Raw genomic sequence first — 15,214 nt, forward strand, 5'->3', positions numbered from 1 at the left:
TTCACCCTAGGCAGCTGGATGTGGTGGAATGTCAGGCTGCAGGTCTTCATGATGAATCCGTGACAACCATGGAAGGTTGGGTTCCATATTATGACCTAAGCGGTACTCGTATGTGTATAGTCCACAGTATAGGCTTAGAGGCTGTGTTTCCCTGGCAGACTTCTGCCTTCCCAAGAGGGTTTTAATCACCTTAAAATTCTCCATATACTCCTAAACGGATGCTATATGTGTATTTGCCCCCGGGACCTCCTTCAGGAAGGATGGGGCTTCCGCAGCTCCCTGTTCCAAGCGGAATGGGTCAGTTGTCCCAGTGTTATCCAGTCTCACCCAGTGAGGTAGTGCTTTGACAATGGTGAGTGTAACTACTTGTTCCGAGCCCCGGCCTACACCTAATAGGGGTGCAGACAGCTCGCACAGCGCACTGGAAGGGGCAGCACCCATGGCGCTTTGGTAGATCCCATTTTGCGTTGGTGACCGACTGAAAGGGAACGTCTCGATTACATATGGTAATCCTCGTTCCCTGAAGTAGGGAACGGAGACGACGCGTCCCATTGCCATGGTTGCTGTACCGCGGCTGAGCTGCCAAGTCTCCGGGTCGGCTCCTCAGCGAAAACCTGGTATGCATTGCACCTGCTGCCTTCTTATACTCACGATGTGATCAGCGCCGCTGGATGCAATAGTTGCGTGCCAATGTGCATTGCTTTGTTTAGTTTACACTCGAAGTAGATTGGTCTATCCAAGCGCTATCCCATTTTGCGCCGGTCACAGACGTGGCGTCTCCATTCCCTCCGTCAGGGAACGAGTGTTACCATAGTTAACCAAGACGTTTTCATAAGTGGTGCTAACAGTTAAAAAGGCTTCAAAACACAATACTTCTATGGTAAATAACCTCAAATTGCGAAAAATAAATAAAAAATATAAATAAAAAAAATTCTGAACAACTTTTCTTCAAGGATAAATGCTGTCAATCAAATTGTTATAATATAATTCAGATTAAATATAAAACCTTCTTTTGTGAATTAGTCCTAGGTTTTTTTGCTCGAGCTCAATAAAACCACAATTCTCTAGACTCTTATGGGGAAATGTAATTATATAGTCTTGAACTAGTGAACCCAAAAGCCTCCTAACAGAAAACTTTCACAAAACTGTGTAAAATGAGGCATTATTGTAAAAAAAAGAAAAAGCACCATTTTATTGGAAACTGGAAAAAACAATTACACTGTATAGTTACAATGGTTAAAAAGACTATCCTTGAAAACGTAATTCTTACTACTGGATGAAGGCAAAGGATCCCTCATATAGTTCTTTTCTCAGGGTTTTACTCTTTTCTCAATTATTTTTGAGAATGCAGTTAAAACAGCTAAGAGAAAATATTTTTCTGTTATACATTCAAGGCACCGTAGTAATTCTAAAATTCTATTCATACTGTTAATTTGATGCTAAATACTATTACTACAAGTCCTGTTTTGTACACCATTACATGTGAAGATTTGCTGAATTTCTTTGTGCAGAAAATTTATAATATTTGGTACCTGTTTCATATGAGCCCCCATTACTTGTTTCACCTCTAATGTGTTTTATGAATTTTCACCAGTTTCTCTTAATTAAGCTAGAGGAATGACTGGCCTCCCTTGAATTACCATTTTTAGATTACAGTTTTTGTTGACACTTGCCCACAGACAGACACAGGTTTACACCAGATGACATTAAAATGACTTTTTATTGACTTTTGGAATTCTGTTCCATAGTGAAACATATGAAACATTTACAAAATCAGCATTAAAAAGTAAGTTCTAAACAGCCTTAAGCTGTTTTACAATATATTGACCCCTGAAAAAAAAAAAAAGTGTATCTTTCAAAACCAGTAAAACTCTTTCCCACCATGCAGCTAATAAGTCAATTTCTGGGAAAGTTGCAAACCACTGCCCAACCATTCAACAAACATCTAAAAAAACAAACAAACACATATATTCTTTTTAAAACCAAACCAGAGCTGTGAATAGGAAAATACCTGCACCACAACTGTAATGTTTTATATATATATATATATATATATATATATATATATATATATATATATATATATATATATATAATATATATATATATATATATATATATATATATATATATTTTTTTTTTTTGTATTAAGAATTAAATTCCAATGAACTAAACAAACAGAATGTGCATTAGCTACTTTATTCTTAAATGTAAAAAATATATATCTATTTTTTTTTTTTTTTTTTATTAATTTCATACATAAATCATTATTGGTTGGAATGTGGGTTTGGTCTTTTTTATTTAACGGCACTGCAAAGAAAAAACACAAGCTTCTAAATCAGACTTCCTACTTGTTTACAAACAGAAACTAAGAAGAGAACTGGAAAATACTGGAAAATTGCACACCATACCAGTGCTGGTAAACGAAGCACGCTAAACATTTTTATAAATGGCAACTCAAAATATACATTGTAGTTCACTTGATTTGTATGGGACAGCACTGTAATTTTCATTAAAGAAAAAACAAACAAAACAACAACAATACAAAACAATACATAAAATATTTGCATTTTACGAAAATAGATTTGAGCCTATTTGCATAAACTGCTCATAAATAGCCTCAGGGATACCAGAACGTAGGCATATTTTCTGCAACTAACAGGAAAAGAAAGTGTATTGTGCACTACAAACTGAGATACATGCTCAAGGGCATTAGAACCAGTTTTTCAAGCATTAATTTGCATATTCCCTCCAACCTTACATGTTGACAACATGAAACTAATGATTTGCATGCATGAGCTCTGAAGACTTGATTTACACCTTTTTTACGACTGTACAAGTACTGTATGAGTGATTTGTTGTTACTTGATACTTTGTGTTGTCACAACTTTTCTCTCTTGGACAACAACTTTGTGTGATGATGGGTTTTGGTTGATCTGGACAGATGACCCACCCGACCCGACACTACCAAATGACCCTGCGGTGGCCGACATGCCCATTTGAAGACCCCCCTGGCTCACACCTGATCCCCCTTTGCTCTCCATGTAAAGGACATTTTGAGATCCACCATGAGTGGAAACACCTTTTTTGAGGGTCCCCTGAATCAGTTGACCCCCTTGTCCTTCCACAACCATAACGCCCTGAGATCCAGCAAACCCTCTCTGAAGCGTCCCCTGAAGGACTTGACCACCCTGAAGGATATGACCGCTTGTGGCTCCCCCATCCACCAAGAGCACTTGTGATCCAGACAGACTACCTGTGTGCAGCATCCCGGCCTGAGCCGGTGCACCTCTGTCCACAAACACCATTCTCTCACCGCGGGTCAGGGTATTAGATGCTATGTTGCCTCCCTGGACTACCATCCCCTCGGATACCGGGCCGCTGTTCAGGACGTACATGCTCTGTCCCATGGAGGGCCTTTCAGTGAGCAGAACCGTGCTGGGCTGCGGCTCCACCATGTAGTACATTTGCTGGGGTTGCATCAGGACCGTTGGAGCCGGTTGCACACTCGTAATCATTGTGGGCCGGTTGTCTGTGACAAGGAAGTTCTCCACATGAGTAGATGATGTCATAGCCGTGTTGGAAGCGGTATTCAGAGCGTTTGAAGATATAGCTCTGTTAGTGGTAATATTCCCAGAATTTATAACATTGGTTGATGAAGACACCTCGGTACGGTCCACGATGGGTTTGGCCGGGGGAGGAAGAGGAGCTGGGGCCTCCTTCTTTTTACCGCCACATATTTCAGCGAGAGTAGTGAACTTGGGCCCGAGGTCATTGAGAAACTCTAGGTCATTGTTATCTTCGAGGATGCTGCAGCAGCCCACAGAGCCCACAGGAGAGCCCTTCCCTTCATAGTCATACACCATAGCTTCATTCTTACCAAATCCATCCTCAATTGCACGGCTTTTCTGAAACACACATAAAACAAAATAAATATATATATATATATATATATATATATAATATAATATACATTCATACAGACACACATGTGATCCACATACGTAGATAGAACTATGAAATGATAGATAGAATGATAAAATAATAGAACAATAGAAGGTTGAAAATAAAACAGTAGATAGACAAGACAGACAGCTAATTAATCACACTAAATAAATGCGATGAATTGACTTTATACACACACTTTCCTGTAGGTACTGTATATACTAACCTGTGAATAGTATTCACCCAGGAACATTTCAGACACGGCCATTCCATCAAAACCGATCATTTCTCTGCTCCTAAGAGTATCATTTCTCCTGATCGAGTTCAAGTAGGACATTTCCATGTCATTGTAGCCACGGCCACCCATTGTGGAAGTGGACTCCAGGAAGCCTGCTCCTCCTGCTCCTAACGCTCCTCCTGCTCCTAACGCTCCCCCTGCTCCCAACGCTCCTCCTGCGAAGTACATACCACCCACACCGTCTTTTGACAGAAAAGACATCTTTCGTCCGTCAACAACATCAAGTAGGGGAACATCCTATCAGAGAAAAAAAGGGTTTGATTTATTAGGCTTTATAACAGAAATAACATCTTAATCAGATTGTGTTCCTGATAACATATATTGCAAATCAATTAGAAGATCAAGATCTTACCCTGTCCTCTCCCTGGCCCTCGGTATGGTAAGAGATGAGATGCTCTTTAGTGTCAAAGGGCATGTCCGTGAAAGCTCCCGCCATCCCAGCAGCTCCACACTGACACAGCAGCAACAGGAGTGGGATGACTGTAACAGAGGAGAAATACAGCCTTCATTTTCACATAATAATAGCTATCAATCATGATCTGTCTGGTATTCTGCCTAATAGGCTAAGTCCACCCAAAAAATTAGATCATGTTGTTCCAACTCTTGCTTTCTTCTGTGGAATGCAATGTTGTTTTGGACCTGGCTGACTTCCAATTTATAAATGAAAGCATTCTTCACATATCTTCTTTTGTACTCTGCAAATTAGGTGAGTAAATGATGACAGTATTGTTATTTTTGGGGAACCTAATCCAATGTCAAAATGTAGAACAGTTTGCTCTGATCATTCAATCTGTTTCCAGCTCTACCTATAGTGAGAGACTGGGGTATGGCTTCTGTAGTTTAGTCAGTGTGGGACTAGGACTGACACATCACATGGAAAAAAGACTTAATATTTGGTTAAAGCAGGAAAAAATTCGGGTAAACACTGGCTGTGGTGGAATAAATTGGTGGAATGTTTAGGAGTTTCTTTTCGACAGGTACGCTTAACTCAACACAGCCACACATGGTAGCTCCTTACTGTCAATCTTTACACCTGCTCCTGAAAATATGCATTGGTTTTGTAATTCCATTATGCTGAAACAGCACACTTTAGCTTTAAATGCGGCATAAATAGAAACCAGGCAATTAACCAAACATCTAGGGAATGTCAGGAAAGTACATGGTAGACTTCGTAAAGATAGTGGTGTGGACTTACGCAATAATGAAAGCAGTCCAAGGAAGAGAAGGCCGATTCCAGCAGGTCCCAATCTGGATCCCTTCTTAAATGCTCCTGTTTGACCATCTACTCCTGTTCGGTCACAAGCTTCCAGGTCGGTACAGGTGCACACATCCACCTGGAATTTCTGAGGTTCTGGACATGATAATCCCTGCTGGTCCTTGACCTCCACCGTCAGCTTGTATTCTCCTGGCCACAGCTTTTCATGGGTTCTGAAGATGGCAGTGGTTTCTGATCAGAAGAAAAACAGAACATCTCAACCACAGAGTCAGTAGTTTTATCCTGATTAACAGATCTATGACTAGTAACTAGGAAAATATATTTTAACTCCAATGCAATGTTTAAATGTTACGTTAGTGAGATATCGTTTTGGGTCAGAAAATGTGTAGGCTACTGTGTTCCCAACAGACACACATACCGTTTAAATACTCGACTGTCCATTTCCCCATAGTTCCTTCTGGGACAACATTGAAGCTGAATGGAGCCCCATTGGGCGGTGCATCCTCATCCACCGCAGTGACTAAGACGGCATCCTTTTCAGTACAAAGTGTCGTGACTTTACTTTTCAAAGTTGGGCAGTGGTCATTAAAATCTTCTACCTGGATGGCAATGGTGCCTGTTGCCGTCTTCGAAGGCAAGTCTATAAGAGAGAAGGAAAAAAATATTTAAAAAAAAATTATGTATTATTTTTTGATTTGCATACAATACATAAACCTAAATGTGAGACAAATGTTAGAATACTGTTACAACTGAAATGTCAAAAAGTATAATAAAAGAAAGCTTTTGATCTACTTTCCCTTAGTAAAAAATTAATTAATTAATAAATACTAAAAGAAAAATATAGAAAAAGATAATTCATTATAAATTAATGGTATAAGTAAATTAAATCAAATATTGTTTTTTACAACATAACTTGCAGATGGTTAAGTATCAAAAAAGTGACCAGGTAGTGGTACTCAGTAACTATTATTGATCAATGTGTAGATGGCGACACCTTCAGGACAGCTTATGAACCTGCAATGTCCATTTGATTAAAAATGCGGCAGACTGGAAGTATGATTGGTCTATAAGTTAATAAAGTATATTATCACATCATATTATGGCAGTGAACAATAACCTGGCAACATATGGCAACAATTCAGAAAAAAAGAACAGTTACAGTAGATAAATAAACTAACAAAGAAAGAAATGTTTTCCCTTTTACCTGGAACCAGTGTTATTTTAGTAACATTTATATACAAATTTTATACTATTTTTTTTTTCTTTATTAATGTCTACATTGTTTTTAGTTTTAGTTTAAGTTATTTTAGTACTTCACATTGAACTAAATAAAAATGAGAAATGTTGCCTTGACAGCTAGTTGAAATAAAATAAGTTATATTTATATTGTTGGTAACCAAACAGTTGCTCGGAGCCACAGACTTCCATACATGGAAAGAAAATACTATGGAAGTCTATGGCTACCAGCAACTGTTTGGTTACCAACATTTTTCATGAAATCTTCTTTTGTGATCGGCAAAAGAAACTCATACAGGCTTTGAACAACTTGCGGGAGAGTAAATTATGACAGAATAATAATTATTGGGTGAACTACCAATTGAAGCTTTTAAGTTTTGATGAATAATCCTGCCGGGAACTTGCCTTGAGTTATGCCGTAAATCTGGGCGTAGTAAGTGCCATTAACAAGAAACTTGGACTCGCGGTCAGGTGCCTTGTTCAGTCTAATGTCCCCAGTTTTCTCATCGATGGTCAGCCAGTTATCTGGGTCAGATCCTTTAACATACCTATAAGAAAAGGGAACGTAGTTGTTACAAGCTCATTTCTTATTCTTTTGTATGCTGTTTCCTCTTAGCACTTTATTTTACAGTCCTGTTCCTCATGTACATACTATGTACTTATTATAGTAATTACAATAACTATGTAATAACTAGGTACTAACCCTAAACCTACCCCTAACCTATGTAGTTACCTTGTATTACCAGAACTTTCTTAGATAAATACACAATAAATACACTATAAGTACATGTAAGTACACGTACTGTAAAATAAAGTGCAAACGAACAGTTTCTATGTAAACTTACTTGACGTTGGTAGCTTCCTTTTGGGTGTCTGTGTCAATGGCCGGGTACCTTGTGATGACCTCATTGCTGTTAAAAGTCTTGCCTTCAGAGATGGGAATGGCTTTTGTTAGGGGAACGAACTTGGGTCCTTCTGGCTGATTTTTCACCTTTATGTTCAAATTGTACATCTGACTCCCTGACATTGAACCGGCAGCTCCTCCGCCTCCACTGCCACTGCCACTGCCACCACCACCGCCTCCACCTCCACCTCCACCTCCACCTCCGCCTCCTCCGCCTCCTCCTCCTCCTCCTCCTCCTGCGCCATCACCGGTGCCACCATAGTTTATGTTTACTCCTTGTTGTCCTCCAGTCACAGAGGGGTGGAACGGAGCTTTGTTCTTTACACCAATGGTAAGTTTCAGGTCTTTGACATCCTCATAATCAACAGCCTTCAGAGAAAACAGACATGATATACTTTTTTCAAGCAAATGGCTGAGAGTATAATCTGCTTCAGTTACATGCTATAAGTTACAATGTCAGAAGTACTGGTACTTTTAAAGAAAGTTGATTCTATAACAAGGTAACAATACTAGCTTTTCTTCTGTATCAGTATAACCAAGTACCGATTCAGTTTATCACCCAAGTGCTGTCTGACTAACTCTTTTGGATGGTAAAAATGCAATTTCTTCACGGGTCATCAGAATGTCCCATCTTTGCAATGTATTAACGCAAACACAATAAATTATGTATAATGAGAATGTTAATAAAATACTTTTTTATCAATAATTAAAGTACACTACTATTTAAAATTTTGGGGAAAGTATTTTATAAGTTAATACTTTCACTTGGCAATGATGCATTCAATTAATAAAAAGCGAGAGTAAAGACGTACAACATTAAAAGATTTCTATTTCAAATGGCTGCTGAGAATTCAGCTTTGCCAACATAAAATTAAATTACATTTGAAAATGTCTGAAAATGTCTATTAAGTCAATAATATTCATTAAAAAAAACAATACTGAAAAGAGAACCTGAGAAACTGCATTTACATTATTTCCTTTATTATTGACTGCTTACTTAAAATAATTGTTTACTAAACTGAATTCTTTTTTTTCCTGTGGTGTCAAAACTGGTATTGAGAATTGTGATACCTGACCAATATTGGTATGAATACTGTCATTTTGGTATGACAAAAAAAACCCTATGCACAACTATCCTAGAAATTATAAAAAAAAATTAAATAAAATAAAATAACCAGCACATATCATTGCACACCTTGTCTAGCATAATGACTGCATCATTGGTCTTTGGGTCCGTGTGAATGCTGAAGTATCCAGCCTCATTGCCTGATGCAATAAAGCAATTAGACTCCCAGTTTTCTGTTTTCTCAAGATCCTTGTCGGTTACTTTAAGTCTCATCACCTCTATTTTCTCTGTATTTTCCTCAATAGTGGCTTCAAACTATGGAGAAAGGAAAAAAAAGAAGTTGCATAAATTGCAGGGACAACTACAACAACATATTAAAACTGTGTGGAAGTAAACATTTTCTTACTGGGCCTTCCAATGTAGGCGCATTATCATTGACATCCATGATCTGGATGGTGACTGTTCCTGTGGCGACATTGCAGCCTTGGGCTCCGTACAGATCAGATGCTCTGATAAGCAGGACATACTGATCAATAGTCTGAAGAAACAGATGGAGAGTAAATAAACGGGTGGAATCTTTTACATATTGTTCAATATGTTCAACAAAAGCGGGTATTGTGCTCCTCCATTACTCATTTAAACTGAAACAATAACAGAACATCTGGCACTGACACCGAAGCCTACAAATGCTGTCAGAGCCAGTGCAAACACATGGAGTCTGTGTGTGTTATGTTGTATGTTGGATATTAGGTGCACATTTGATGCAGTGATGGTGACCTCTCACCTCTCTATCCAGATTAGGATTGGTAACAAGGACTGTCCCGTCAGTATCAATTCTGAACATCTGATCCCCAGCTGGCTGCTGCTCAGCAATCTCATACTTGATTTGAGAGTTTGGGTGTCCTTCCTCATCAGCATCAAAGCAATTAACCTTCATAACTGATGTTTCTGTATACAATAAGGAGTGCACGTGATAAATGCAAAGAAGAATCTAGTTTAAAACGTTTTAGAAATGTTCTCTTTGTATTCATTGTGGTTTCATAAAATTTTAAAAACCTTCCTACTTTTTTATACAGTATACAGTACATATCAAGAGGTGTGAGTGTTTTTTTTACACAAAAATATTATGCAGTAGAACTGTTTTCAGAATTGGTAATAACAAGAAATATTTATTGAGCAGCAAATCAGCATATTACAATGATTTCTCAAAAATCATATCACCCTGAGGACTGGAGTAATGATGCTGAAAATTCAGCTTTGGCATCACAGAAATAAATTATATAAAAAAAAATTACAGTTGAAAAAACTGTGTTCAATAAAATGTTAATTTTTAATAATATTTTCAAAATATTAATGTTTATATTATATTTGTATCAAATTAATGCAGCACCAGTGAGCATAAGAAACATTTTTTTTAAGTGTAGGGTTTATTTCAAGATTGTTTATATTATATATAATTATTAATTCATAAATATCATTAAAACACATGGCATTTTACAACTAACCTTATTTTACCAAATATTAATAAGAATTGCAGCTGATTTTTTATAAATGAATTATGAGACATTCAAAGATCTATACATACAGAGATCTAGAATAAAAACGTGTTGGTCTGAGTCAATGACCCACATGCAGAATTACACATGATAATTATTGTAATCACCATTATGCTTATTGTACACACTTCAAGTCCCTTTTTGTTTTTTACCTATAACAACTGCAGTTCACATACCTACTTTACTGAGCTCGTACACATTCCCAGGTTCCATTGGCCCAAAAACAGGCGGATTATCGTTCTGATCCTTCACTTTTATTCTCAACCCAATGTCATTCTCTGCGATTGTGTCATTTCTGAATGTAGCAGTGCCTGAAAGCTACAGAGGTGAAGAAATAGATTTAAGATCACCATCCCTCATAATCGAGTGTAGGTGTCAAAGCCACCTTCATCATCATCTTCATGAATCATCATTGTCATCATGGCCATTACATTACTTACATTGTACATTGCGATGGTCTCTCTATCAAGGATCCCTGTTATCCTTACATATCCACTTTCAGGATCCACAACAAATAAATTGAACGGCCTCTGGTCTGCACCGATGCCCCTCAGTGAGTACTTCACATTTCTCTGTTTGAGGTCTTCTTTATCTGAGCGAATCTAAATAAATCAGAAACACATTTATTTAACCCAAAAGCCAATCAAGCCACGGTGGCCTGACACATTAAGCACTCCAAATCTTAAATATTTGGATTTGTTAATGATATTGTTTCACTATATCACACGTGAAGTGGGGACTTCACCAACTACTCTTACATGTGCACCAATGATACTGTAAACATCAGTTTTTATCTCCAACGTTTGAATGACAAGAAGCTAAACTTGCAATTTTCATGTGTTATTTCTGTGCATACCATTAAAGGAATTATAGGAATAGCTCTCCCAAAATGAACATTTGTTCAAAATGTACTCTCAAAGATGATTTTATGAGTTAAAGATAGCATTAAATCACTTGCTCAGCAATGGATGACTCTACAGTGAATGGGTGCCGTCAGAATGAGAGTCCATGCAGCTGATAAAAACATCTTTAAGTAATCCACACCATTACAGTCTATCAAATAATGAATTGTGAAGAGAAATGAAACAAATTGTGGATGAATGTGATGTTTTTATCAAGTAATGTATTGATAAATTACTCCAAATGTGTTCTGATGAAAAACCAAATAAATCTACATCTTGGACGGCCCGAGGGTGAGTACATTTTCACCAACTTTTCACTTTCGTGTGAACTGTTCCTATAATATAATTTGCATCATCTAATTTTTCCCTTTTCAACTCCCTGGTGAAAAAGCTGATGCCTTGCTTTGCCTGATTTATTTTCGTGTCATTTTTGCACATTGTTTGTACATTAATGTTGATATCAGCATATTAACATGTTTAATGCAGAAAATGTCTCACTTTTGCGATGAATTCTCTCTTGGTGTAATCCACATTCTCTTCTAAGATTTGGGGAGGGATGATCCATTCTCTCTTCTGCCTGTGGAGGGCCACAGAGTTCTGGAATCTGGCTTCAACCTCAAACACATTCTGTGGGAGAACAGAAATGCACAACAACAATTTGTGAAGACAGAGTTATTCCACCAACTTTCCCACACACAGCAGAAAAGAGAAAGACAGAGTAATATTTGTTTTTATATTTGCTGCCCTGTCTGGTGAAAATGTTCTCATTTGCATTTCAGAAATTATTCACTGGTGATTCATTATAAATGATCGAAACACTGTGGTTGTAACTTGCACGCATGCATTGTTTGACACTAAGCTCATCTTGTCTGTACAGAGACAAAATTAAACAGATGCCGTAATTTGTATGAAATGAGTTGAAATAGATACAATAATATAAACCTAAAAAAAAAAAATCTGCACAGAAGTCAATAATTTATTTCACTTTAGCAGATGTCTAATTAAGGAAGATAAGATGAAGAAATACTTGGCAAAAGCAGAATGCATTCCACTTAAGTCGAGATCACCTTAACATAATCAGACCACACACGACTGAGATAAAGCGTATGCACACAGTGGCAGGAAGTAAAGAAGATGCTGCACTATCACAAATATAAAATGTGATTTCCTAGTAGGGGGTTTTCTTTACTATCTTCAACTGTGCATTTCTGAATTGTAGGCTACTGCGCAAAGTTTCAATAGTTACTTCTACAAGTGTTAAAAGTGATACATATTGTGATACACATCACATATTGTGTAGTAATTACATAAGGTTTGGTGCATGCATCAAGTGGTTTTATATAAACTGAAGGCCCAATGATTGTTAAATCAATTTGTAGAACCTGCGGTAAAATGTGAAGTGGTAAAAACTCAACTTTTAACCCAAATGAGAGACGTTTTACACCAGAAGTGTATGACACATTTATGGGTATAATGGGTATTTAAAATATTACAAACAAGAGACAAATCAACCAAGACTGCTCTTTGCATATCTACCCAGGAGTAAAATCACCCTTCATTGAAATTCTCCAAAGGTTGCACTCATTTAGTAACCATTTTACTCAACTGTTGTTCAGTATAACTCATCAACAAACTCATCATCATCAGAGTCTTAGTAAGTATTATTGAGAAATGTTCTCATTAAGGTGCCAGGGGGTTGGAATTTCAACACTCCTGAAAGTGGATACAATAGGCTGTACAGTTTTATACTTGCAGATCCAGCTTCTCTGCTGTAATTTGTGAGTCTGTATACTAGACAGAGCTTGTAGTGAAATGCCCTTTACAAAAACACACCGTTAAATAGTGGAACTTGGAACTTCCCAACAAAATACTACAATACAATTACTATGTTACCGTTTTTATATATTATTTAATATTCGCTAGTTAATGGTCAACAACTAGACAGATATTAAATAATATATATTATTACGTAAATATATATACCATTAACAGTGGTGGCTAATTTCCTATCATGGTTTTATTGTATATTATATATAAAATAATAAATATACAATAATACAATATTATAATATTGTACGCACTATATAATTAATCATGTATATTTATTATTATGCATAGTAACTTATATATAGCCTAACTTATATAGGCTGTAATTAAGCCACTAAATCTTATTGTTGTCCTAATTTGCTCACTAAAATCGAGGTGACACAAGTGGACGAAAGTTGCATAAGTTTTTTTTTTTTTTTTTTACCATGCCCTTTATTTTACATTTAGTTGTCTTGGTCAATTTCTTTAAAGGGTTGGAATTTGCACTTCGACATTTCAATGGTTAAAGAAAATACATGACTTATTTCACAGTAACTTTATAAACTTAAGGATGGTTGCTTTACACATCGAGAGTGCAAGAAACAAACAGATAAACAAAAAGCAGAGACACATAACGATTATCTCGGATGACAAAACGATACTTCGCCATACAAGACTAAAGACTAAAATGGAGTACGTGGTTATCTATTGACAGAAAGATTAAAAACACGAGAAACTTACCGATAATCCGAAACAAAACAGAAAAGCAACAGCAGGCGAGATACGCCGGGCCATGGCCGGACGAACACACGATATTTCCTGACACCTGAGATCCGCTGCTGTCACCAGCTGCTACTGGAAAAGAAGCGGTGTCCCGGTGCTGTGTGATGCGCGATAATGACAAAGAGAACGACTCCGAGAGCTTTAGAGAAACTCCTTATTCAGTGTCTCTCCCACACCCTCACCTTGCGGGATAATAGGAGGACCGACCTAACGTCACAAAGATGGAGGGGTGAGCTAGCTAGAGAAAGTGGGGGGGGGGGGGGGGGGGGTTCAAAAACATTTTCAAAATTAGACTTCATGTATCATAAAGGGTGGGGTGGCAAGTGTTCTCACCCAGTAGTACTAACATATATCCACAAAACCCATCCTTAAACCTTTATGTGGTGTACTGTGAGTAACAAAACTTAGATCAATAATAATAATAACAATAATAATAATAATAATAACAATAATAAAAAATACACACACACAAATATAAAATAAAGTTTTTTAAACGGAAAATTAATAATACATTTATTTTTATCTGTAACATCTTATATATAATGTCAGACAAAGAATGTCTCAAAGAATGTGTTAATAAATTGCATTGTGTCATCTCGAGTTACATCTTAATATATGTTTTAACTTGGACTATAACTGTCCTTTGAAGAGTAACAGGTAAAATGGGTTGAAAGTTTTATGATTTCACAATAATATTTTGGAGTGAACTAGAAGGTGAATCTAATGCGGATATTTCCACAAATGTAATGTTTTCAGTATTCAAATGGAAAGTTTCAGGGTCGAGCATTTCATACTGACAGACATAAAGAATAAACAATCGAAATGTAAAATAAAGTGATAAAAGAGGAAAAAAGTACTCCTTTGAAAAATTCACCTTTTTAAAGTGTTTAAAACCAACGTGTTTTTTTTTTTTTATGCATCATTTTAAAAAGGGTTTTAATGTATTCATGTATGTAAGTATAAAGCCTTAAATAAGCAATGTATGTTACCTAAATAAATGTAGAAACACTCAGTATAAACAGTACTATACCTAAACATTTTGATTACAACATTTGTCAATCAAGAAGCTGGAAAACACAGGTCTGTGTCAAAAGGCCAAAAAAATAAAAATAAAAAAAAATTCCACGGGGAAAGTTAAAACTAACACTGAAAATGAAGAGTTACTGTATTCTTTATTTGTTTGTTTGACATACTAAAATACCTTTAAAAACACATACTGTAGTATCATTATTAAAGCCACACAGTTTGCACATACAGTATGTTCATAACACATGCATGCTTCTATAACTCATTGACAGTATGATCTTGTATTATCTCACGTGGATCAATTCTAAGCTCGTTTTAATGGAAATAATAGATCGTAAAATCATTCTGAGATGAATCATTTTTAAATCAGACAAAAACCTTCATATGCAAAAGCAATCATATGTAGTACATTGGTATAAATCTACTGCACTGGTCCAGATATCAATTTCAGTAGCAGATTAAAAGAAGCAATGCTT

General features: G+C 36.6%; 1 protein-coding gene across 1 annotated transcript; it reads right to left on the minus strand.

Moving 5' to 3' along the window:
* Positions 1-2,280: 2,280 nt before the first annotated feature.
* Positions 2,281-13,883, minus strand: LOC127937978 (desmoglein-2-like). The gene is made up of 14 exons (XM_052534325.1): positions 13,671-13,883; positions 11,622-11,750; positions 10,662-10,823; positions 10,398-10,539; positions 9,450-9,613; positions 9,072-9,203; positions 8,795-8,980; positions 7,541-7,968; positions 7,101-7,243; positions 5,878-6,099; positions 5,439-5,690; positions 4,596-4,723; positions 4,172-4,480; positions 2,281-3,908 (listed from the first exon to the last, which is right to left on the minus strand). The coding sequence occupies exons 1-14, from the start codon at positions 13,722-13,724 to the stop codon at positions 2,862-2,864; spliced, it is 3,498 nt and encodes a 1,165-aa protein (XP_052390285.1). The 5' UTR covers positions 13,725-13,883; the 3' UTR covers positions 2,281-2,861.
* Between the last annotated feature and the right edge of the window lie 1,331 nt (positions 13,884-15,214).

This window comes from Carassius gibelio, chromosome A20 (genome assembly GCF_023724105.1).
Source record: "Carassius gibelio isolate Cgi1373 ecotype wild population from Czech Republic chromosome A20, carGib1.2-hapl.c, whole genome shotgun sequence".
Taxonomy (NCBI): domain Eukaryota; kingdom Metazoa; phylum Chordata; class Actinopteri; order Cypriniformes; family Cyprinidae; genus Carassius; species Carassius gibelio.

Bases quoted from the DNA above. Each gene is read 5' to 3' on its own strand.
- LOC127937978 (XM_052534325.1), bottom strand. From the start codon at position 13,724: ATGGCCCGGCGTATCTCGCCTGCTGTTGCTTTTCTGTTTTGTTTCGGA. The intron at 6,100-7,100 runs GCAAGTTCCCGG...TCTCTCTTATAG, and splicing joins GATTTACGGCATAACTCAAG to ACTTGCCTTCGAAGACGGCA. The intron at 5,691-5,877 runs GTATGTGTGTCT...TCTTCTGATCAG, and splicing joins GACAGTCGAGTATTTAAACG to AAACCACTGCCATCTTCAGA.